Here is a 26,201-nt window from a genome sequence, read left to right as displayed (position 1 = left end):
CTCTATCCATCTCCTTTAGGACAGATTTAGGAACATCCCTTTTCCACAAAACCACTAGTCCGCTGGATTATGGAAAAATTCAATGGAAATAAAGTATGTTTCAAGTGTCAAATGATCACAGAGTTCTATGATATTGATTTTTAATATTTTCAGCAAATTTATTTAATGAACTGACCTACATTATAATTTCATGTTTTTTCTTCTAAAATGCTACTTAAACATCTTGAATCCCGAGTGGAAAGCTGGCACACATAAATAGAGGGAAAATCCATCATGCCCCCTGAGATGTAAGAGTTTTCCCCCATGTTTCCCTCTCTCACATTCTGCAGAAAACTCACAGCAGGAGATGCAGTCTACCACAATAAATGTGGAGAATGACAGCAGCATGCTGGTCAAGTGACCTGGAAAGTCACAGCCAGATGCATGTTTTGTCTAAAAGACCTGAGAATTACGAAATAAAATTAATTAGGAAGTATGATTTTAGAAACATCTTTTTCAAGTTTACCAAGTTTAAATTAAATTTAAATTACAGAAAATTTCTTTCAGTTACTCCTTTGCTGTCATAAACTTCCAAAGCATACAGAGGAAATGTATTTTTTTTGCTTTCATTAAGTATAAAATATTGTCAGTAACAGTCCCAGTAACAGTTAAAATCTATATCAAATATATCACTGTAAATTCATCAAAGTAAGATATAAGTATAAAGCAGGGAAGGATTTTGCAGGCTATGGCAAGCTGAGGTCATGTTAAAATAAAAGATACTTCAGTGAAATAGAGGGTGTTAAAGTGCCAAAGACAAACATATCCGTGCTTCATAGAGTCTCTTGTATCTAATCTTCAGCTGCTTCAGATCTAGTTCATTGAAATTACACTCACACCCATCTCCACCCACATTAAATAATTAAGGAAAAGTCAGCACTTTCATACACTGAACTACAGACATCTCATTCTGTTTAGCACTTTAAATGGAGCTGAAATGAAGCCTTCTTTGAACAAAATAAAAACCATTTGCTAAGGTTAAAAAAAAAAACAACATTAAAACTGTATTTAGTTTCTTTGATATCACCTTGTGGTTCACATCATCAAGCAAGTACTCAGCCTTGTCTATTACATGTTAAAAGCTATCTTAATTTAACTTCAGAGCAGCTGGCCATACATCACATGTCAGCACTGCACTCAGGATATGTAAATTATGAATATAAGCCAGACACCCTACGTTAGATTTGCTATAGCATGCTCACTCCTGTACAGAGATACAGGAATGCAGCACGTCTTTGCTCACCCATGCTTGTGTTTATGTTGTCCACAGCCACGTTAGAAACTATATTTTGCTTTGTTACATTATTTTGTTTATGTCTCCAATATACATTAATACATAGCGTATGCAGAACAACAGCAAGGCGAGGCTAAGATTTACAGCTGTAGTTAATTTCAACAGCAAGCTGCCGCAACACGTTCAAGATATCAATATTCTGATGGTGACGAGCCAGTGGGAGGGAAGTGGGGATGCAAGAGGGAGGTGGAGGAAGACTGAGGTGCACAAGCAGTGTGTATGAGGCAGAGAGCAAGTGACTGAGCAAGAGAGTGAGAGGGTGTTTGTGAGTGTGGGAGAGAAAAAGAGAGAGAGAAACAGTAGTGATGATCGACGCCAGGCTGCCACCACTCTGTAGCAGTGAGTGGCTGCAACAAAAAGCACAGAATAACATCCCTGACTCCCTGCTCTGCTTTTTTCTCTCTCCCTGCGTCTCAGCTAGCAGACGAGGGCTCCGCTCACAGCTCTGCAGAGGCTATGCTGAGACTGAGCCGGCGTCGGAAGCAGGATCTCTGGCTGCCATCAACAAGTTAGGGTTGGAAGACCACAGCCATGAAAGAGGAACGCTTGATCTTCAATTAACCATCTGAGCTGACATCATTGCGGTGGAAGGGAAACAAAAGGGTAAAAAAAAGAAAAAGAAAAAAGGAGAGGAGGGGGGGGGGTCTGTTCACCGGAGTCGCTCTGGATGCAACTGATCAACTTAAAAAAATATATATAAATATATAAATATTTTTTTCAACGATTTTTGGGATGAAGGAAAAGATTCAACCCTTTCTTTGAGCTTGGATTTTAACGGACTCTAAGCAAACCAACAGGAATAAACATCATCTTGGGACATGGAATTTCATATTTTGTTTCAATTGGGTGGGCTCAGAATTGCTTTATTTCCAAAGAGGCTGATTCCTTTTGTGCTCACTCAAAAGGGTTTTTTCCCTTTGGATTTTCCTTCCATCTGGTTGCTCCAAGAGTCTGCGGAAAAGGACAGTTGAATGCAGCCTCCGATGTGCACAAAAGAATGGGTAAGTTAGTCCCTTTATATGGCAGGTCTGGACATGAATAGGGAATACAAGTAAGAGCGAGGGAGGCTAAGGACTAAAAGCTCTTCAGCCGACTCTATTTACTGCAATTGTCCTTCATTTTTCCTTCTTCACTGACACACGAGTTGGGAATATATTCATTTAAAATACCGTTTGTACTGCGTAGCAGACCTCTTAAGAGATAAAAAGGAGTTGAAAAAACCTCAATCAATTTAAAAAACTCAGATTTAGCAGCATATTTGAGCTGCTAAACAAGAATACATACGACAACAATCGATGCATGACAGCCATCAGCAGTAAATTAGAATTAAAGTCAAATTACAGAGCACAAAATGTGAAGAAAATAGGCTAAATATAAATAGCAAGGGAGTGGAAGCAAAGTCCAGCTTATTTACGTAATGGATCATTAAATGCCTAAATAAAACACATCTCCATTAAACTGAAGCTCAAAGACATGAAATTTACGTACGTGGGGAAAGTTGTCAATGTAATGTCTAAACTGGTGTATGTATGAGAAAGAACGAGAGCACACACAAAAAGCACAATCGTCACCATGAATTAGTAATAAGTGCTCTGCAGAGATAAGCTTTCCCGCCCCACAGTTCATTTTGTTATCTTTGAACCCACCCAGGTTTCCATTCAAGGTGGCCATTGGTGGGACCTGCACCAGCGGCTCTGTGTCTGTGTGTGATCAGCATGCTCCTGGTGTGCCTGCTGCCTCCTGCATCGTGCACAACCTGCCCTCAAAAATGCCGCTGTGAGGACCTGCAGTTCTACTGCGACACCCAGGGGCTTCAAGCTCCCCCAGATGGTGTGGACAAGGGGGCCCTGGGGTTGTCACTACGCCACAACAGCATCACTGAGCTCAGCCCTGATCAATTCTATGGCTTCAGCCAGCTCACCTGGCTACACCTAGACCACAATCAGATTACAACAGTACAAGAGGATGCCTTTCAAGGGCTCTACAAGCTGAAGGACCTCAATCTGAGCTCCAATCGTATCACCAAGTTGCCCAACACAACCTTCATCCACCTCATCAATCTCCAGATACTGGACCTGTCCTTCAATCAGATGACTGCACTGGAACCAGAACTGTTTCATGGACTGAGGAAGCTCCAGATACTCCACCTTCGCTCCAATTTACTTCGCACCACACCTGTCCGAGCATTCTGGGACTGCCGCAGCCTGGAATATCTGGGCCTCAGCAGCAACCGTCTACGGAGCCTGGCCCGGAATGGATTTGCTGGGCTCATTAAGCTTAAAGAGCTCCACTTGGAGCACAATCAGCTGACCAAGATCAACTTGGCCCATTTCCCTCGCCTTGTTGCTCTCCAGTTTCTTTATCTGCAGTGGAATAAAATCAGCAACTTAACATGTGGCATGGAGTGGACCTGGACCACTTTAGAGAAGCTGGACCTCACGGGAAATGAGATTCGAGTCCTGACATCTGATGTGTTTCAAACGCTGCCAAATTTAAAGATTTTGCTGCTGGATAACAACAAACTGAGCAGTCTGGATCCCCAAGTCATGGATATGTGGCAGTCTCTGGGTACCATTGGGCTGTCTAGCAACCTTTGGGAATGTACCAAAAGGATTTGCTCTCTGGCCACTTGGCTAAGCACCTTTAAGGGAAGGTGGGAACATTCCATTCTCTGCCATAGTCCTGAATATGCCCAAGGTGAGGAGATACTGGATGCTGTCTATGGATTCCAGCTTTGCCAGAATTTTTCAGCGCCGGTTGTCCAGACCATTAGTACAACCACAGACGCTACTGTAGCTGCAGAGTTCACAAGCTCTTTGTTTGGAATTATGCAGCCGACCCCCACGCAGGACTATGCAGAGGATTTTGGGAGCTTTACCACAGTCACCACTACAACAACCACAACAACAACACCACGCACTGCTCAAGCAACTACTGCTACATTAGAAGAGGCAGCTGTAACGGAGGACTTCTCTGCAATGGACAACACTGTTATGACTCACAGGGTCATCATTGGAACTATGGCCCTTCTATTTTCATTCTTTTTCATCATTTTCGTTGTGTATATCTCACGGAAGTGCTGCCCTCCCACCCTGCGCCGGATACGCCACTGTTCGGCAATTCAGAACCGCAGACAGATGAGGACCCAGCAGCGGCAGCCTATGGCAGATCTAGCTACACAGGTACCCTATAATGAGTATGAGCCCAGCCATGAAGAAGGGGCGCTCGTGATCATTAACGGCTACGGGCAGTGCAAGTGTCAGCAACTGCCTTACAAAGAGTGTGAAGTATGAACTCTTATTTATTCCTAGAGCATATGGTTTGCCATTTGACCATTTCAGATGATACAGGGTTTGCTTTTTTTATTTTTTTTCCAGTTTATGTAAAAAGCATAATTTCTACAAGTGAGATTTGAGAATATGTGAGAAATGTTGAATGCTACAATGATAGAAGCTGGACATGACAGTTTAGGGATGATGTAGAGATAGTCACAAATTTATTTTTCTATGAATGCAAGGTTGTTCATATCAGGCAGGGGCAATCATTTTAAACGAGAAAATTGTAAACTGTGAGATTTGTCTCCACATTGTCTCTATATTCTGCAGCACAGAGAAAATACTTAGCCAAATGGCCCTCTGCTAACAGAATACATTAAGTGGAGAAATGTGATTTATGTCTTATTTCCTTTAAAAAGTAAATATTTGAAACCATGTTTCTAACTGCACCACAGGCACTGTAAGCCAATCACTCAATCACTGGGGCGAATGAATTGGATCAATTATCAGAATGTTTTTGTTTTAAAGTTTCATGGTTTAAGAGATACATTAAAGGCCACTAAGACCAACATCAAATTCTGAATTATAAATGAAAAATAAATGTCATTACTGTTATGTTACAATAAAAATTAATCCTCTCACGAGGATAGAGGGTCCCTGAAATTCTATTCAATACACACAAATGTTATTACATTCACCAAACAAGACATGAGTCAGTTAGGCAAGTCTATAACCTTCCATCAGATCAAAGGCCTCTCAGTGTTTCCTGTTTACAGAATTTATTTGGGTGGCCCACCCAAAACAAAGCAGTCCTTAGCCAAAAAGGGATTCTTTTGTTTAAATCTGGATTTCTTCCAAAATTTTATTTTGAGTGGAAATGCAATTACAAGTGTGTACTGATTGAAAAGACTGCAGAAATGTTGAATTTATGTTCAATTATATATATTGGAAAAATGCCCTCTTTAATCAGATGTTCGCTCGTAAATGCAATGCTGTTTTGCAGCTTGTCAGATGTTGGAGCTCCCGCCCACGAGGGCCAATCGCCACAAATAAATTCTCAACCTGTGGGAAACACTAAGCATTGTTCATCTGTGGTTAATCTACAACATACTACACTGCTTGGCAAAAACACACAGATGTCCTCCTCTTCTTGAACTCTCTAGCCCCCAAATGCCATAAACACTGTGACCATAATATATCCAACAACTTAACCTAGTAAATACCATTTGTCGATTTGCTATCATATTCTAAGATCAATATACAGACGAGCTAGTGAGAGGTGTAAGGGTGGCAAGTCAAAGGCTAATGACCAGCGCAATATGCCAGATAGGAGAGCATCTCATTCTGAAAATAAAACCTTTCCCCAGTAGCCCAGGCTCTTTACTGCTTACACACTAATCAGGACTGACAGGCCCAAGATTGAACCAATTAAGGCAAGGCAAAAAGAATCTAATATTCTGTCACCCACACCAGTGATCCAGCAACATTTAGCTTGTTCAGCCACTCAAAAATAGTTCAAGTAGAATCATCCTCTGTTCCACATAAAAACATCAACCTTTTACTTTTGGACATTGTTCTTGTTAGGGATACCGAGTTGTCATTCACAGTATTAAAAAAGGGATTACAGTGAATAATAAATACAACAGCTCCTTGGTTAGCAGTCACAAGTGTCAAGTTAAACTGCGGTCAATAGCCTGAAAGCAAATGGAGATCCAGTGATAAGCAAACAGCAAGCCTGGGTCAGGACACATTTGTATGCAGCAGGGAGAGGATGTGCATTAGCATCAGACTAAAGCTGCTGCCGCAGCTCCGCACTTCTTTGTGTTCAGTTTGGTGGTGGGGGCAGGGTGAAAGAGAGAGGGATTGAGAGGAATTGATGGGACGATGGAGAGGGGCAACGATGGGGTAATGTCTGGGTTTATTAAGACCAACCAACCAATCTTTTTTTGCCGAGTAAAGGTAGCAGAGAACGAAATGATAAATACAGACTGACAGCACCTTGGGCTTGAAAGGCACACTGATCACACAGCAGCAATTTTGCTTCAAGTAAACTGATGAGCTATCCAGTGTTTGAGCAGTCCAACAAGTACAACAAGATCAAGTGCAATTCTTAACAAAATCCAAATATGGCATTTTCTTGAATTGTTAACTCTGGAAATTAGAATATGCCATTTTAAGTTCAACGTTTGGCTATGCTCAACCAAGTCAGTGATCACGACAGTAAGATGCTTCTGACAGCACAGCACTTGGAAACGAGATATCTGGTTTTCAGCAGCTGGGATGCAGTTCTTGGCTGGTGCCCCCTAGAGGTAGCCAGGATGTTCCATTTGTGGCTTTGTCTCTTTATTGAGGCTGTCAAAATTAAATTTTCTAAATGAATGCTTGTGTCAATGTCTCTGTGCACATGGTCATAGGATGCCTAAAACAACTTCTAAGAAAGTGGTTGTGTAAACCAAAAACTGTTACACTTCACATTTGAATTCAATGAAAAACATTGCATACACAGATCCTTCTGATTTCCAAAGTCAAACACATCCACTTTGTTTCTAATTCTTTTTCTTCCAGCTTCGCACTGCTTTTACTACTGCCCTTCTAATCTGTCTTGCATGTTCAAAAGTCAGTTGAGTTGAATATTTCTTAATGTCATTCAGCAAACATGGAGAGACCTCATTTTTGATAAAACCAAGAATGGGGATGTATGTGAAATTCCTATAAAGTTTTGTCAATCATTTGACATTTCACTGTTTCAGACTACAGTTGTACTAAGTGACTGAAAATCCACAAAATTTGTAGAAATATGCATCCCTTTGCACTCTGGCTCTTTGTAAACTGTTTTTGTTTCCTCTTGTCATCCTCTAGCCCTGGTCCCCACCCTGCCTAAAAATAAAAAAAGAAAAAGAAAAAAAAGAAAAAAAACAAGTGAACCAATCCCCTCTCTCTTACCCAACCTCTTTGTGCAAAATGAATGCTTTTCTCTTCCCATTTTCCTTTTGTATTGTAATATGTACAATTTCATATCTGTATAGTGGATAAGATGTGCCAAACTGAAAAAAAAAACATTTTCCCCTTAAAACATATATTTTTTAAATAAAATGGTTATAATTTGCGGAGTGTTTGCTAACTGATGGATGCTTACGACTTGGTTTGGTCTGTCATTACAGTTTGGTTTAATGAATAAATCTTTAGCAATCCTCAGGCAAAGCACATCAAACCCAACGCTTGATGAAGCTGATATGCATCAGTAAATTGTGAAAATTCAGAAAGTCAAACTTTAATTTCAATATTATTTCTGCAACACACAGTTTAAGGCCCTAAAGGTTTAGGAAATTCATTTAATTCCAGTTCATTTCAATGCATGTCGACATCATGATTAGATCATCCACTCAACAGGTAGATGACACGTAAAAAATAAGGTTGAATTATGTTGTTATGCAAAACATATGCTTCTGGAGTCCATAATGTGAGGAAGCTTTAAAATCCCTGCTTTAAGGCAGAGTGATGCAGTGTTTTTACAGTTCTGAATGTGGGCATTTAAATTGAATTATGGGCAATGCAGACATTTTTGGTGGTTAACCATTATGTCTAGTGGTATTCATTCTGCAGGAAGGGGCCTAAGAAGCTCTAATAGAAGGCTGCAACTATTGACTGTTTTAATAATCAATTACTTTTGCAACTGCTTTTTTTAAAAATAATAATGTCAATCATTTAGTCTATTAAGAGTCCAAAAATGTCGACAAATGCCCATCATAAGATTCAAGAACCCAAGGCAGTGCCTTTTAACTTCAAGTGTTTTCCAAAACTCAAAGGTATTGAATTTATAATAATAGTTAAACGGAGAAATGGCTTAAATTCCCACATTTAAGAAAATAAAGGCAGCAAATGTTTCAGGCATTTTTTTGCTGGATAAAGGACTGAACCAACTAATCGATTAACTGACTCCTTAGGTTAACTCACGTTTTCATTAAAAAAAAAAAAATTCTAAGTAATGCCATGACTCATCAACCTTCAGATAAAATTAAGAATATGAATTTAATGTCAAATTGTCATCAGGGTGTCCTGGCAGTTGTCCTTTAATACTCCAGTGAAGTACATTTTTTCTGGTGTATTTTAATGTAACAATTATTTGTTTATTTAAATTGGGGAAAAAAGTGAATACAAAATTAACAAACTTACATTTCCTTCTAGTATAAGATTTGGGATTAATGTCAAAGTGTGGAATAATATTAATTGAAGCATGTTAGACAAACTGAGTCACTGACATTGATCTATTATGCTTTTGTCATTTAACTGACTATAATCTTTAACAAATTAAAAGTAGTTTTAAGTACTGTGAAGCAAGTGTTTCTAGCACAGAGGTACAGAGGTACTACAGATTAGCAAATGCTCTAAGCAACCCAGTAAAACCTAAAATGACTCAGAACTACAGAAAACACATTATTGCCGTTGGGTTTTTAGAACAGGGAGGGGTAAAAGGATTTTTAAAAAGCTGGCTTTGTACTCATGGCAGAAACTACCTGCACAGATGCAACTCTGGTTTTCCAGCTGAGCAGACTGTATGCATGTTAATCAAGACAAGTCTACGTAGTCTACCATGTAACACATTTACAAACTTCAGCTGCATTATGTCCACCTGGAATATAACAGAAACACAGCACCAATTATCTCTTACTCATACACAATATGAATTGTTTGTTAAAATGTAAAGATCAAAGTCATCTCTGAGGAAACCAAGTAAAAACTGCATCACTCCTTTTCCACATTTAATGTTTACATAGATATATTACAAGAAGAGAAACAGCACCCACGTGTCATCTGGTAAGTCCAAGTAACTCTTCAAATAGTTGAGAGATATTTTTTTCAAATGAGACAATTCATTGATAGGACATCTACTAGTGGCCGAGAGCTGCTTATATACCATTTCACAGGTCTGACCTATTATGCTGACTAGACAATCAGTCCGTGTCAATGAACTAAAACGATGAACCACATACATAGCCAATTTTTAAGAATCAGTACCTGTGAATTCACAATGTTGTATAAAGAAATAAAATGCTGGAATATTTTCTGTGGGATACTACAAAAAAAATAGCAACAGACCTTTAAAAGTTGTGATACAGTTTCTATTTTCTTACTGCACAGCCATGCTTCTGTCAAACATTTTTTGATTTGACTGGTTTTATAATTTATAGTGTATCAGCTGTATATTGTTGGCTGGGACAGACTGGGGACCAAAACAAAACAACTCTAACAAGAAATCTCTAATAAAAGCTTTTTTTAATTTGCAGTGGCAGGTAGCAACATATTACACGTACTCCAGTAAATGTACCTAAGTATTTTTTAAATAAATTGTACTTCTAAGAGTACTTGTTTTGCAGAATACTTTTTTACTCATACTCAATAGCATTTGTAATAGAAATAAGCATAAATCTCCTCCAATACAATGGACTACACACTTCTTACTACTGATACATGTTCGCATGCTGGAAATAGTTTTGATATTCAACTGAGCTCACACCATGGATGTAGAAAGAGAATTACATATAGTGGTGGAGGAGCCCTGTTCAAGTTGCTCAGTGGCGCATGAAGCCAAAGACACTCAACTGCAGCTTACTAAATCACCTGGATGATCTGCACTGCTACCGAACTTTGTGGCTCATAGAGCAGGCGCTCTAAAGACTTCCCCCAGCCGAACAGGCTACTTACAGCTTAGTGCTCTGCTAACTAGAATGGAGATAAAATGATTCAATCGTGGAGCTCTTCTGAACCTTCCAAATGCTATTAGACCGAATGGGTCAAAGTCTATGTTTTCCCATGTAAGGATTTTTCGACCTAGCACCACATGACATGTAATTCCACGGTTTGACCACTAAGAAAATTGGCTTCAGTGCACTTTCTTGGGGCATGACTCACACGCATAACCAACTGTGCGACAGCCAGTGCTTAAGATTCTACCAGACAAAATGCCGAGCTTTTAAAAAGTGTCCGAGAGGCATCTCTCCCCTCTGCCCTGCTAGTGCCAGAAAGTGTTTCATTTGTTGTTTTATTTTAAGAGATTAAACACTACATAACAGTAAGTATTCTGCCATTTATCTGGTTCGGGATATTGATATATGTTAATAACTGTTGAGGACCTGTTCAAAGACATTACATGGATGTAATTAATTCTATCAACTTAATTCACTACTCAAGTACTTTTTTACAAGATGCTTTTTTACTTTTACTCAATAGGTTATTTTGATGAGTACCTTAACATCTACTTGAGTCGATATAAATATAAAGTAACAATAATCTTACTTGAGTGCTGTTTTGGTTTACACATCACTGCCAAGTGCATTGAAGCTTAAGATAGGTAGTTTTAGGTAAATAAGACATACCATATACTTGATCTGAAGGCAAATGACTGAATTTTAGACAGTCCGGAGTATTGATGCAAACATTGTGAGGAATATAGGCTGACATGGCTATGCAGCTAGAACAGCCACTTCAATTTCACCTGCTCTTTTTTGATGAGGCCTACAAAACGCAAGCTTCAGTAATTAACCTGCAGAGGGTACCCAGGTGGGGGAGGCACTAAACTGATGAGCTTGACTACACGGCATCAGTAGTCTGCATGGTTCAAGGACTCATGTATACTTCACATTCTCATTCTGAGACCACTAATAAATCTAGCAAGTGCTTACTATGAAGGACATATTGATCTGAACTCTAATCATAAAATACCTGCATAATATATTAATTACTTAATACATTTAAAGCAATTTCTCAACCATATAATTGGGGGATCCAAGTACAAACGACAGAGGGATGTGCAAACCAACTAAGTGCAAAATGGTTAACTTTGCTGTTGCTCTGTTTTGTAGAAGCCACCGACTCCCCATCTTTAGCTCTAAACCTTCATTCGTCAAAGTTATGGTTCCTTAAATCAAGGATAAGAGTGAATCCAGTGACAGGCCCAGACAAAAACTATTTTTGAACATGACCATGCAGAATTAAAAACAACTATACAGAATTTAAACGTACTGAAGACGAGCGATGCAAAGGTGTTAGTGCAAGTACTTTTGAGCTCAGGTTAAACAAAAGTGATTTTTGCAAACTCCAGCCCTTAAAGAAACAGCAAATAGACAATTTCAGAGGTTATGCTACAAAGTGCAAGAGAGGATGTTCAGCCAACAAACATCTGAGCACAAACACCTGAAAGCAAAAACTAATGAGCCACTTTTGGAAGAGCATTTCTATCACCTATAGGACTGTGTCCATACTGACGGCATCCATGACTGATGGCATCAGCCAGCGGCTCACTCACTCACATCAGCTGTCAAGGACCCCCATTATTTAGATTTGTTCTAGTTTTTGTTTCTCATTTAGTGATGCATTGGCACTCCAGATGACAAGTCACCCATTGCTGCCTCCTACCCAGAAAGCAATGTTCTTAAGTTATAGGCAAATGGTTCAAAATGTGATACATCATTAAATAAAATACACTGCCGAAAGCACTTGCTTTAAGTACAGCTCTGACAGCCCCACCTCAAGTCTCGACTAACCTTGTTATCTGTACAAAATAAAAGGATGCCAGAAAATATTGCTACATTACCCCAAACTGCAGAGTACAAACACTTGTGGTTGGCATTGTATTCTGACAGCTAGAAAGTACTTAGTTCGAATGCAAACTAGGACTTTTCTGTGTCAAACCTGCATGTTTTCTACATGTCTGCTAGAGTCTCCCCCAGGTGCTCCAGTACAAAGACATGCAGGTCAAGTGAAGTGGAAACACTTAACACGTTGCGGCATGAAAGTGATTCTGAATGTATTTTCTTTTCTTTTTTTCTGTATATATGTGTCTATACCCTGTGACAGAGCAATGGCCTGTCTGTGGTGGCCACTATATCTCACTGAATGTGTGCTTGGATAGGCTCCAGTCCTCTGAGCCCTGAACAGGATATAGGTAATGGATGGTTAAAATGTATAACTGATAAATATTAAAGATCTCAAGTATGTGTTGAATGAACAGGAGTTTGTCTCCAGGAAACTTAAAAAAGGAAATGACTTCAAAGGAGTTATTTGGTTAACATAATAAAGCAAAGAAATACCCATTCTCCTTTTTTTGTTTAATATAATTCATTTAATGTCAGAGTTATAAACAGCAATTTCCTGTTGCCAAGGTCAGTGGTATGTCTGATGAAAACAAAGGACCTTTCTACAGCTGAGTATCTGTCTTTGTGTGTGTGTGTGTGTGTGTGTGTGTGTGTGTGTGTGTGTGTGTGTGTGTGTGTGTTAAAACGTGCATATATGTGGTTTGCCTCCCTTTCAGAGATATTCATCACGGCTCAATTCACTTCAATTAATTCCACCTCAAAGCCAATGTAATTCTCTGGCTAAACACACCTGCAAACAGGCGATTCTAATTCTGGTTTTATTACCCCCTTTTTAGCAATATATGTGCCACTGGCTGGAGGACAACTGCTTGTCTGACTAAGAAACAGACTTGAATGGTGTTATAATATTGAGCATATAAATTCTTTTGTTGAATTTATTTGATTTGTGTATGTGATTACTAAATAAATTCATTCCAGTGCCCCCAAGGAGTTGGACCAACAGCACACTTATTATTTCTCTCTTTATTTAAAGCTCTCTATGTATTTAGCTACTGCTAACAAGTTTGCCATACTAAGTTGAAAGGTGGTAATATCAGTTTTGTGTTTATAATAATAACAATAACAATAACAATAACAATAACAATAATAATAATAATAATAATAATTAAGTTTATGTATATAGCACCTATCAAAACCAACATGACAAAGTGCTGTACACTTAAAATCTGAATACACACACAGGAAAAAACAGTTATTACAGGTTTAATCTTGAGCGTGCTGTAGCCTTCATGCTATGTGATAGCATTCCAGAGGTGTTAATAGCAATCTTACAATCTAGGAAGATGGTCAATACAACTTTTTGAGAAAGCGAAATAGAGGCTTATGTTGCATTTCATTTGCACATCACATATTTTCATTGGCGTGGTGTGAGATTTCATTCTAACTCGGAAAGTCAGTATATATTGTTAATTAGCACTTCTGTCTTATTTGTGTCTCATTAAAACATTCACAAAATCCTGTCCAACTTCTATCTGTGGACACATTTCTACAGCATTTGTACATGCAAAATACGGCATAATGTGTTAATAATGGTAATGCTACAATGGCTAACTTGACTAGAAATGGAACTGGTAAAAACATCTGAGTTTTATGACTTGTACTGGAATGCTTTCAACTTGTGTATGTCATCATTCCCGGCTCCGACCTCTGACTTCCGAAGTAAACTGAATGCAGTATTATTCACATAACTGATCTTAAATTTCCAGTATTATTATGGAAGTGCATTTTGGCGTTGCCTTATAAACTATTATTAAAAGAAATCAAGTTTTTATCATTATATTTATCATATTTTTTAGCTGGGTGAGAGTATTTTGTGTATTTACACACCAAAAAAAGGACCTGGTTCCTTGACAACAGAGGACACAGCATTCCTTATTGAATGTGTTGTAGTATTTAATAGATTCCATTAGACTGCTGTTTATTCTTGGCTGATAAGCTGCCAGCTTGTTGGGGTATTTCCAGCCACACCATTAGACCGAGCTAATGCCAATGCACCAATATGACGACCAGTAAGTAAATAATATCACCATGGGCCACAGATTACAAGATTTGCTCATTTTAAGGTATTGTTTTCTACTTCTTCAGCAACCTGGGACGACTGAGCTTGGGCACTTTCAATCAGCTTTTAATCAACATTATATTATATCAGAATAATGTAAACACTAAATGACCTGGTAAAAATAGGCCTTTCGCCTAATGTAAGTCGTAAAATCAAACGAAATCCATTCAAAACTCTTTCCTGCACTGCTACAGCGCTGAGGCACTGAAAAGCTAAAAAGTCTGCATTTTTATGATAAAATGTAAATGAATGCAAAGGATGCTGTGCAAAATTGTGTACACCCCTGTGTCAACAGGCTTTATTGTGGCAAATGACCTGTATATACCTGATATTAACATGAGTCTTGGGTAATATGATCACAAGTTGACAGCTCTACCTACAGGTGTGAACTCACCCAGTGCGTCTACAAGTCATCTACTGATCTGATCACTTAGCGCACATTCTGGATTAGTCTGGGCTTCATATGGCCACATTCTGTCAGCAGTGTGTACAAATGTGTCCTAGGCTACATTGAAGGACCACCTACTCGGCTGAAGTCCTTGTTAATCCAGCCTTCTGGCAGATAAGTAAACTTGCTGTTGCGACCATTACACAGGTTAGAACGCACTGAAGACTGCCCCCCGAGTCAACGCCTGCCCAGTTAGCTTGTGCTGTTACAGCAGCAGCTGTTAAAAGATTGATAATAATCAAAGAGTTTGTTTTTAACCTTCAAAACTACTTTTCTTCACTCCTTAGGAGCAATAAAACTCCACCTATAAACAAGAATGCAAGATGAATTAGACTGCTCTGCACCACCACATCTGCCATGTGTGCACAAAAGGGATATTTGGAGGAATTAAGTAATCCCAAGGGCCAAAACAGAGAGCTTTTTAGGATGGAAGGCAAATTGCATACTCAAATCAGTGCTGTAGCTTTACATGGTGATGACACATTGTGCCTCAGACTGTATCGCAAAGGGGGAAAAGATCAGACTGGCAAAAAATTAAATATTAATCTGAAGAAATACATATGTATCAACCTGCACAGACAAAGGCTGCCGTATTTGCCAGTAAAATCATCTGGTACAAAAAGCAGCAGACAGACTTGTAAGGACAGCAAGCATGTTTCCTACAAGTTCATTCACCCAAAACTGTGATGTAGAGTTCAGTCGTCACATCACAAAATGACCATTTGTGAGGCCATGGCATTCTTTATCCGGTTTAACTGCTGGGAAGTAAAAGGGTGCATCTTATCTACCTGCCAGCAAAGCCAATCAAAAAGCTTAGAATTCACCAGCAAAAGATCAAGGGCCAGGTCTGGAAAACGTTGCCTGACAGGCTGTTACTGACAGACCAGTGTTTTATGGAGGCTGTAAATACACGAAAAGCCTTGGGGACACTAAATCTTTTCCCCGTTACATTGTGTGGGGTGTAATTTGTTTTAATTATGCATTTAGATGAGATTACAACGAGATAAATTGAACTGCTTTCTCACTGGTCTTGCATTAGGTCTAGCCCCCTTTGAACTTTCTTCCACTTTTTTTTTTTTTAGAGAATGATTAAAAAACACTTTATACGGTTCTAGATACTGTCTGTTAGTTTTCTAGCCCTGGATGGACACTACATTGTCACCCACTGAAATTGGCATCACATCTAACATTTTAGAAACTTGTCCCAGCACGAATATATATATTTTTTAAAATAAAACTACCATCATTTTCTGTTAGGTTAGACATATTGTAACTTACAACAGGTTCAGGTAGGCAAGGTAAATGTTCCAAGATTCACTCAAACCTAATGTCTTTAAAATGAGCACCAACAATGTAGGCACAGAGGAACAGGGATAAAGAAAAAACTTTACCACTCACTGTAGATGCCAGAGGCAAAAAGACAGCAAGAGTCAGAGAATGAGTGAGTTGTCAAGAGAGAAAGGGACACAAACGGGAAAAGAAAGATTGCAAAGATGGAGTAAATGTAAAACAGGATTCAGCAAGGAGAAAGTGTAAGGGAAATGCTAAAGAGCTCAGAGTGGGTGGACTGTATATGAGATACACAGAAAAAAAGGCCATCGAGGGGAGACGCAGGGGTCTCACTGCAGTGGCCAGGCAAGTCCTTTTAATGCAGGTCTAGATGATAATGTATCACTTCAAGTTGAAGGAATTTAAATGTCAGTAGCTTAATATGTCAAAGCAACCTAGCATCACTCTCTTCTGTGAAACAAAACCCTTACAGATGCTGGGAACCAGAGATGCATTATTAATAAAAAGTGGCAGAAACAGTTACACTCAACACGTGCCATGCCAAACTGTCATGACAATATGGAATAATTGAGGCCACGCGATGTGGCAGTGCTGGGGCTAAATTACCCCCACCCGCCTTTCCCCTTCACTGGATGAGTAGACAAGCTCGAGTCTTGTTAAATGATCATCACAACACAGTACACAATTTCCTCTCCAGGACCAAAAAAAAAAAATCATTTGGCCTTATCCCAGTAATACAACAACATCATGTATTCTATATGTTTAGACACTTCAACTCACCACAGATACTTGCCTCATTCATAGACTACAGTTCATCACTGTAACGGTTATTTGGCCTTATATGCAGCATTAATAAAAGATTTATTTTGGCCTGGCGGGGTTTCCTGATGTCCTGTCTTGTATAATGAAAGAGGAGTCACTAAATGTAATGTATATATATGTAACTGAAAGATAATAAGATATCAGTACATACATTATTTTGACGTGAAATAATGTTTTGAATAAATTATGGCAGACTCTAAACATCAGACTAGTAGTTAGTGAGTGATTTTGAAGCATACTTGAAATCTCTTACTAAAAAGATGGTGAGGTAAGGATGTCCGACTGAATGTTTGTCAGTCTGAAGGAGAGGAAGAAACACTGAGAGGGGGGTAAACACAACTTGTAGCTGGAGGGCATGAAGAAGCAGAAGGGATGGGAACAAGAGAGAGAATGAGTTAGGAGTCCATCCAACAGCCTCAGCTGTGAGTGTAAACCCATATGCTGTAATGGCAACATACTGTTCAATGACTTGAACTGTCCCATCTACAATTAGTATAATATGTGGACAATATCATAGCCACCAAAACACATACAGTAAGATAAGTGCCAAGTATGGCCCTGTGGTCTACACTTAGCTCAAGGAGGACATTTGTTTCACTGCATAAATAACATTTCATCGCACCTCCACAGCTCTGCTTTAGAATGAGAGCACACACAGCCCCGTCAAGTCAATCTGAGGTTTGTTTAGTCTGCCAAGCTTAATCACAGATACAGTCAGTTTACCAATCACACTATTAGTTTAAGGCACCAGGTCGAGACACCAGTGTTCTCACTATGCTAACTACGAAGACATATTATGCCCCTCATCAGATTCTTTCATCTGGCCAAATGAGTGGCCAAATCCCTGTCATGTCCACTCATCATCACTGTGGTGATGAGATGTGTCCCCCTGTAAATCTAAGTTCCTAAGTCATACAGGGCTACATGAGTGGCATGGAGGAGTCCAGTCAAGTAGAAAACTTGTTCTGAAGCAAACCAGAGATGCTGCATGAATGGCCTGAACCTTAAAATAAACTGGCAGTGTTCTGGATGAGCAATGAGAGCAAACCATGGCTGTGATGCCCGAGCATGGACAGGACATTATTGAGAGAAAATGACATGCAAACTTAGCTGACATCTGACTGCTTGTCATTTTGTCTGTCGATATCCAGTAAAAAAACAAAAACACAAAAAAATGTTCTGTGACTGAAACATTTTTTGTCCACAGTTACTGACTCTGTAACAATTATTAGGTTACAAATGTGTATCCACCAGCTCCTAACTGGTTTAAAAACTGAGCTTTCAAGCTGGTTTATGTAATAAATCTCCACAACATTTTTTTGGATTATGATAAAAGACCTTCAAAAGTCTGTATTTTATTTCTCATGTGCAATGCATCCCATGAAATCCAATCACAAGACATCAATACGGAGGAAAAGGTTAAAAATATATATATATGGATCAAAAACAACAACCAGAGATTTAGCCATAAATGTATCCTTTTGGGTCAAATTCTTGCCCCCACTGACTACCAAACTTAGCCAAACTACTACTGTACTACTACAAAGTACTACTTCACCATACAGAAATGAAGCCACTTTCTCCAAGCTGCAGAGTTACTGCGACTTCCATAAATATTTAAGTACCACCTTGATATGCAGTTATCGCATCTGCAGAAGGGGTTGTGTATTTGTCCTGTGTGTTTGTCTGTTACTTTGCAGAGAACCTCACAACCTACCTAAAAGAACTCTGAGACACTGCACTGAGACTTTGGTCAAGGGCCAAGAAGACACAGATTACTTTTGGGTGCAGTTTTGCCCACATATTAAGCAGACAGGCTCAGGACATTGCCCAGCTCTCTGCTATAGTAAATAACTGAGCCCAGGAGCCATGCAGCAGCAGTGACAGTCCTAAATTGCCCTATTTATAATATAACCTACAGACCCACAAAATACTGTATATAGATAATGGTGGTTACCTATTGGTTTATGAAGGTTATTACTGTAGGTGGTAAGAAAGTCATGCCAGGCATACTAAAATTAGCAGCCGCCATTTAAGCTTAAAGCAGGTACTTGGACAAATTGGAAATCAATCTGAAGCATTTGCATTGTTAAGGTATTTGTGCTCTGGCAGAGCTACCACTGTGTGTGTGGATAAGAGTTAGAATCTGTACCACTATCACACCCTGCCTGGCCAGACATCCATTACAGCCACAGGACCACTGTAACACTTTACTAATGAAATGGGAAAGCGGTGCACTTTATGATTTTTCCTCTAAAAGACAGCAAGAACAGCAGAAAACAGATAAAGTTCAAGCTCATAGATAGTAATAAATAAGGCATTACCACAGCAATGAAATTTATTTGGGTGACTGGCTCACTCTGAAACTCTGCTGTTACAGCAAGGATTTTCAGGGAGTGGTTAAACCAAACTGTTTCCAAACAGATAAAGAAAAAATATGGGAACAAAATGTAAAAGAAAATTACATCAGTTGAAGAAGAGAATGAAAACATGATGAGAGTTATCAGTTTCATTGCACCTTCTTTGAAAAAAAAAGTCCCCACCTCAACAAGATGTTCTACTGAGATGATCTCTTGGAGAGGTTCAGACAAACAAGTAACAGACAGTCATTATTTAAATATTCAAAATCAAATTTTCCATATTATACTGAACTGGCTTTTCATTCATGCTAAAATGTTGGAAGACCAAGTAAACTGTCAACTGAAATCATTTTTGGACAGAACACTACAGTCAGGTTTTGGAGTGGGGAACAGCACTGTTAAAGCAAACACACTGGTATTAAATGAGCTGACAAAAAAACAAGACTGTTCTGCTTTATTTGTTGATCTGTCAAAAAAAAAAAAATCACTCTGTAGACCATGAGCTATTGCTAAACCAATTAGGTGATATTGGAATAGAAAGCACAGCTATAAAATGGTTCAAAAATGGTCTTGCAGAGAACACATAATTAGCCAATATTACACAAGAGGGTCTGCTTTACTGTGATTTTTGGCATGACAGTGATGTGTATGAACCTTGGCGCAAATAATGACGGTAAAGCTCACCCTGGAGTGAAATATTGCAATTATACAACAGTAACGAACAAAATAAAAGATACAATAAAAAAGTATTCATATTGTGGGGCAATTTGTGCTCCACGTAAAACACTTCTCGCAAGTAACGTCAGTTTCCATGGAAATACATGAGATCTGATTAATAACTGAAGAACAATTAGTCACGTCAGTAGACTCATATGCAATGAAATCTGGTTTACTGATCCAGCAAGCAGGTCGAACCTTACTAACAACCTAGCAACGGAGAAGATTTTTAGTCCCTGTTGAGTCAGTCAGCTTGAGCTAATGTTAATGCTTTGTACAGATCATGGTGCTGTTATGGTGATTTGTTGATATACTAAATGGTAAAGTGACAAATTTGATTGCTTGAGTGGATCTACTTTAAGTGCAATGGTTTTATAGAGTGTCATAAATCAGACTTTCATGGGTGTCCCTCAAGGTTCGATTTTAGCCCCTATTTTATTTTCTATATGGAAAGGTCTTGCAAACTGCTAAATTGTACCTTGACACGGCAGCACAGTGATGCTATCAGTTGCCCTTTCTCTTAGCACAGCTATTAGTAAGCTTCAGTAGTACATAAGCTAAAGTTAACCCTATTTGGGATATTTTCTAGGGCTCAGTCCCAAAAAACAGGTAACACAAATCTCTCCACTCTAAATGTAAATTCAACTGAAGAGGCGTGATCATATAAGTATTTAGTCATCTTGTTGGATGACTAGCTTTTTTTTAAAGTGCACAATGAAAATCTAGTCAAGAAGCTGAAATTAAGGATACCTTTTTATTTTTGAAATAAGGTTTGATTTGACATGGCTTCCTTTTTAAGTGTTTTGGACTGTGGTGATGTTATTTACATGCATGCTGCCACTTGTACACTTCACCTTTTAGATTCTATGTTCCACAGTGCTTTATGATTTATAACCAACAATGGTCCCCGTACTCAACACTGTATGCTTTATGATTTGGAAGACTGGCAATCTCCAAGTTTATGTAGACAACTTCACTTGTACATTTTCTATACGAGGCCATGCTGGGGTAAAATACCCTCATATATATGTAATCTTCTGACGAAGACCTTCAACAGCTCTCAGCTTTGCTTTACCAGGTGGCTTTCATATCAGTTTCCAAGGGTTTGCACTGAGCTGGGAAAAAGGTCTTGTTCCCTGGACTTGGAATAAGCTGCAGAACATAACACATTTTAAAAGTATAGCCCCCTTATTAAAACTTAAAGCCATGTTAAAAGTTCATCTAACAAAGAAATGCAACTGCTTTATATCTGCTTGTTTCAGTTTTTTTCCTTGTGTCTTGTATTTCCTGTATGTTGTCTTTTATTTCTATTTAAACTGTAACTGGTGCTGGTGCACTGCCAGGTTTCCCTCAAAAAATTAATTTCTATCTCGGGAGATTTCCTGGTTTATAACTGCTTTCTCTTGCCCAAATACAAACATGTTGATTTCAATGGCATTCACAAACATCATTTAACAAAATTATTTGTTTAGACCATATGTTTTCCAAAATCCCACCAACACTATTGAGACAGTTACTTTATGGCGATTAGATAGCTAGCCAATCTCAAAAAAATGTAGAAGTATTCGAGAAGCAACCAAGACATCTTGAAATCCAAGGTAATCTAACACACTGTAGTCAGGTGTTAAACAGGTGTAAATGCCTCAATTTCTCCTAGACACATAAGTCATCTTTTATCCTTACACACTGTAACTGCACCAGTAAGCAGTCTGTGGAAATAGCCACTCACTGTCTTTGCTTTAAATCTCACCTGGATTTTATCGGGATATGAGACACTTGAAATCACAAGGGGCCTCTGGCTTGCCATAGGAAATGCTATATCCAACTAACCATGTAGTTCAAAAAGAGACATATTCAATTACTGAAACTACAACAACAGTAGCAGCAACAGCAGCCACCCAATTAAAGTAGTACCACCACATAGCAGTTTAAGAACCGAATAGATCAAACACTCCAATAGTCCACATCAAAACCACCAAACTTCTTCTCCAGTTAAAAACACAATCACAAAGCACACATGTCACATAGCCTACCAGTCACACAGGCAATTAAGAAGTGTGCTGAGGGCTTCTGTTTCCCTTAGAGGTTGCCCAGGGGGATTCTGGGCCCTGGGTCGAGTCTCACAGGCAGATTTTCTTCTGCGTTCTATAGAATAGATGGAAGATGAGGTTCTATAGAAACTCCATCTCCTTTTTCAGGAATCCACAGAGCCTAACCCCAGCTAACCTGATCAACTATGGCCTAAAGCATTTGAAAAGTAGAGCTTGTTGGAGAAGTAGAGATGTAGAACTGTAAGCTAAAGTAAGAATATACAGAGTATGCATTGTAATAAACAAACCACGTTATTCTGATTATTGAAAATAGTTTAATAGTAACACTTATCTTCAAATGGAATGATTTTGTATAAGTCATTATGCACCCAAGTGTAGCTGCAACCATTCCTCTGATCAGAAAAAACTGACCCAAGGAACACCAGTGCTTACTATTTCTATTCTGGCTCATTACTTTTTGAGCATTATACAACTTAGCAATGACAAAAGTTCAATTTAGAGTCCATTTTATGTTAACTACAAAGACTTGATTACCAAGAGACACTGTTGATTGCAACCCAGTATATGAATGTTTTTCAAGACACAGTGACAGTGTTCATTTCCATAGATTAATCATGTAATAGGCAGGAGAGTGCCATTATCAAGACAATGACCTGGGACAGTGCTGGCTGACGGTACTTTCATTTGTTCTGAGAAAACATTTGCTCTTTCAACACAGGTTAACTGAAGGTAAGATAAGGAAGTGTTAGGCCTGTCATGATAAATACTTTTGTTAGACAATATATTGTCCAGGAAATAATTGTGATAACTAATATTCTTGTCATTTGTCATTTTAAGTGTAATTCTGTGTGTGTGTGTGTGTGAGAGAGAGAGAGAGAGAGAGAGAGAGAGAGAGAGAGAGAGAGAGAGAGAGAAATAGAGATGGAGCTGGCTGAGCCCTGCCCAAGGTGAAACTCCAAGACAGAGAGCAGACGAGAGGACAGTAACAGCGTGACCAGAAATGACAGTAAAACGTGTCTCAACAAAGTTTTTTCAATTCATTCAGCTTAGGCACTGTCAAAAGACGCCTGGGCTCTGCATCCTATACTTATGGTGGTAGGGAAAAACCCTGCTGTTTACTGGTATCGTAACGCCTCACATGTCTGGAATATTCTTATGTAAACAACAGGCATGTAAACAAAAGGCCACACGTAAACAAAAAAATGTTTAGAGTAAGATGACTTCACATTTTTCTTATAGACATAATGCAATGTACATGATTGCCTGTATGACAATTTAACCATTAGGATTTTTTTCCACAGGGCTTTTTTTACAGGGAAGAGCTGATATTCATGTGGATTTCTCTTTGCACAAGTATGACAGTATTTGTGAATTAAGTTAACTTCATCTAAAATGCATTTATTTATTAGGTTCAGCATAAAAGTAATTCTTAATTGTCTTTTCTAAGTATATCAAGGCAGAAACTGAGATCTCTTGAACTTCATTTTTAGACCTTGTTTGTTTTTGACATCACAAAATTTTATGGTCCAACAGTCAAATAAAGGCAAAATGTAAATATCAAATTTAATTAAGAGTGCTGATGTGTTATGGATACAGAAGTGGATGTGGCATGGCAATAGGTAGGAAAGGTGAGACACTTACATTGCCCATGTATTCAGACAGAAGGTCCTGAAGAGCTTGGCGCACAGAATTGCATTCAGCCACTATGCGCTCCCTGCGGTCATCACGTGTGCAAGAAGAGTCGGCCATGAGGGCAGCACCACTGATAATGCTCTCAAGGCGCTCCTCCAGGGAGGGACGGAAGCGCTCCTCACTAAACGCCAGGGGGTCCACGATGATTTGTTTCTGTAAGGAAAGGGTCAGAGGGGAAATTAAACATGGATGAAAAAATGCTAAAAGTCACTGCAGTGCACTGATCTCTTTCTCTACATGCCCAAAGAGAGAGATCTGGCAGGCAAGGGGAGGGCTGATTTGACAGACTGACAGGGTTGCTGGAAAACCTGAAGGGAAGAGTGTGTGAAGCTGTCTCTTTTGTGTCTACAGGCCCAAAAGACAATAACTTGGCCTTCAGTTCTAGTAGCAGTGGAGTAATGTAGCAGCATATTCTGGCAGATACCTGGCTTGACCAGTTACAGGTACAGTGACCAGGGAATCAAGGTACAGTAACTCACCGTTGCCCTCAGTTCAAAGAAATTGCCCCACAATCAGCATAAAGTGAGGCAAAAATTATAACAATAATAAAAGTAATTTAGATTTTAAATCAATAACTACAAAATTAAAGACGAACATGAGTGATTCCACAGGACTGACCCTGCTGACCCATTCTAGAGTCCCCTGACTGTGTCCCTGCTATGCTTTTCTTTGGATGAGCAGGGCATCACTCGCCCTGATTTTATTATTACTATTACTATAAATATTATCATGATGCTAGTAGTAGTAGTAGCTGTATGCTTCTCTGCTGTTTTTCATTGAGCACCCAAAAGAAAACACAACAAAAACAAAAGATAACAGATAAAAATAAATAAATATAAAAGAAAAAGCTAAATGACAAATCCCCTTAATCTAATATTTAAAAATGTTTTGGGAAAAAAGTAAAGAGGAATAACACTCAATTCAAAACCAAAGCAACATGTCCTTCATCCAAATATGACCCCGATGAACAAAAGCATGAAAACAGGAAATAAATACTTCTGAGCACAAAATCTGTAGTCAGAAGAGCATGAATAATGCAGTACTTTAGCCTTTGAGGACTATCCTGTTTTTGTGCAATGTACACATTTAGCTGAAAAACAACTTCATTGTCTTGTGGACATAACACAACTGGCTCCTCAAAATTAAACTCATGACTGGCCTGTTTATATCCATGTCACTCATATAAAAATAAAATGTCTTATCCAAAAACTGTAGTCGGGAAAAGTCAGTTTACATTCGTACTGGTGAGGAACAGAAGGTGAGGAAGAGAAAATAAGGGAAAAAAGTAACTAATCATCTGGAATGTCAGCTCAATAACAGTAAAAAATATTTGTAAAGACTTAATGATTGAATAAAAAAATAAACAGAAGTAAAACAGAAGTACCATGTCTGGATTGTAGACTACAAGATCCATTTCAAAACAACAGCTGTGACTATGAATATGTAATTATATATTTATGAATATATAATCCCTTTTGTGAAGGAATTTTGATTTTATAGCCATTGCTACCTTTCTTCTGAGTCACTGAAGTGCTGTAGTACACCACTGTCCTCTCTTTTATATCTGCAGGATGAGAGAGAACACTTAAATGTCTGATTTCACAGGGGCAAGCCTGCTGAGAGAGGCAACTAGTTGACATGCTGAAGAGGTACTGCAGAGGGTTAAGGTATCACCAAGATGCTTGTGGCAGCTACAGAAGAGAAGCCAATTCCCCCGGTGACAAACCAACTCTGGGCTATTTCAGATGCCTCATTGCTACAAAATATTCAACAATTCATCTGTTAGAATTGTGGTTTATTAGGCAGCCCGCCCTCTATCACAGCCACCTCCAGCCCCCTCCGTTCCGTCTCATCTGACCTCCTCTGCTTGCGTGTCATATCACTATGGCAACAGGCACACGAGAGAGACACGGAGGAGGAAAGAGAGAGAGAGAGAGAGAGGGAGGGAGAGAGAGAGAGAATTGGGGAGGGGGGGGGCTGACTCATTTGCTAATTTTTGCCTTGCACTTGAAATTGGGCATCAGAAAGGAGCCAGTCTGGAAAAGGCCTGCATATGAGTTTTTTGGGGGAGTGACTTTCTGCATGACTACCTGTAAAACAACAACTGATACAACAGCTCTGACAGACTGCATTGTTGACACTTGTTTTATGTAGATTAATCATTTGGCATACCATCTGTCAGAGAGAAAAGCTTTTATAGTTTATAACAGTGTAACATAAATTTCCATGACTGTAATCCACTCAGCCTGAGTGGCCAGACATCAGTCCATTCCTGAATACAAAACTTGCAAAGCTCTGTCTTAACTCTCAAAATGGCAAAATCTTGTGAGTGAAGCAAACTGCCACATCAAGTACACAAAAACAGTCTTCCTCAGGCCATCAGGTTACCATTGCACTGAAAATACAAATTTGCTGAATGCCATCTTTTTATATACTCAGTATTTAGACTACTTTGGAAGGAAATGTTTACATGATGAAGGACGCTTTAAGAGTACTGACTAA

General features: G+C 38.9%; 2 protein-coding genes across 3 annotated transcripts in view; one reads left to right on the top strand and one right to left on the bottom strand.

Moving 5' to 3' along the window:
• The window catches only part of ctnna1 (catenin (cadherin-associated protein), alpha 1), an 89,457-nt gene that overhangs the window by 45,704 nt on the left and 17,552 nt on the right, over nt 1–26,201 (bottom strand). For both annotated transcript variants that reach the window (XM_042493563.2, XM_042493562.2), the window contains exon 7: nt 23,649–23,852. In XM_042493563.2, the coding sequence (XP_042349497.1) occupies nt 23,649–23,852 (204 nt within the window). The remainder of the gene's footprint in view (nt 1–23,648; nt 23,853–26,201) is intronic.
• Nucleotides 1,552–7,733, top strand: lrrtm2 (leucine rich repeat transmembrane neuronal 2). Its single transcript, XM_042493564.2, has 2 exons — nt 1,552–2,334; nt 2,984–7,733. The coding sequence occupies exons 1-2, from the start codon at nt 2,331–2,333 to the stop codon at nt 4,624–4,626; spliced, it is 1,647 nt and encodes a 548-aa protein (XP_042349498.1). The 5' UTR covers nt 1,552–2,330; the 3' UTR covers nt 4,627–7,733.

Source organism: Plectropomus leopardus, chromosome 8 (assembly GCF_026936395.1).
Source record: "Plectropomus leopardus strain MGB_pleo_1.0 chromosome 8, ASM2693639v1, whole genome shotgun sequence".
Taxonomy (NCBI): Eukaryota; Metazoa; Chordata; class Actinopteri; order Perciformes; family Serranidae; genus Plectropomus; species Plectropomus leopardus.
Note: the sequence above shows the minus strand (reverse complement) of the source record. Positions and strands in the feature narration are given on the sequence as shown.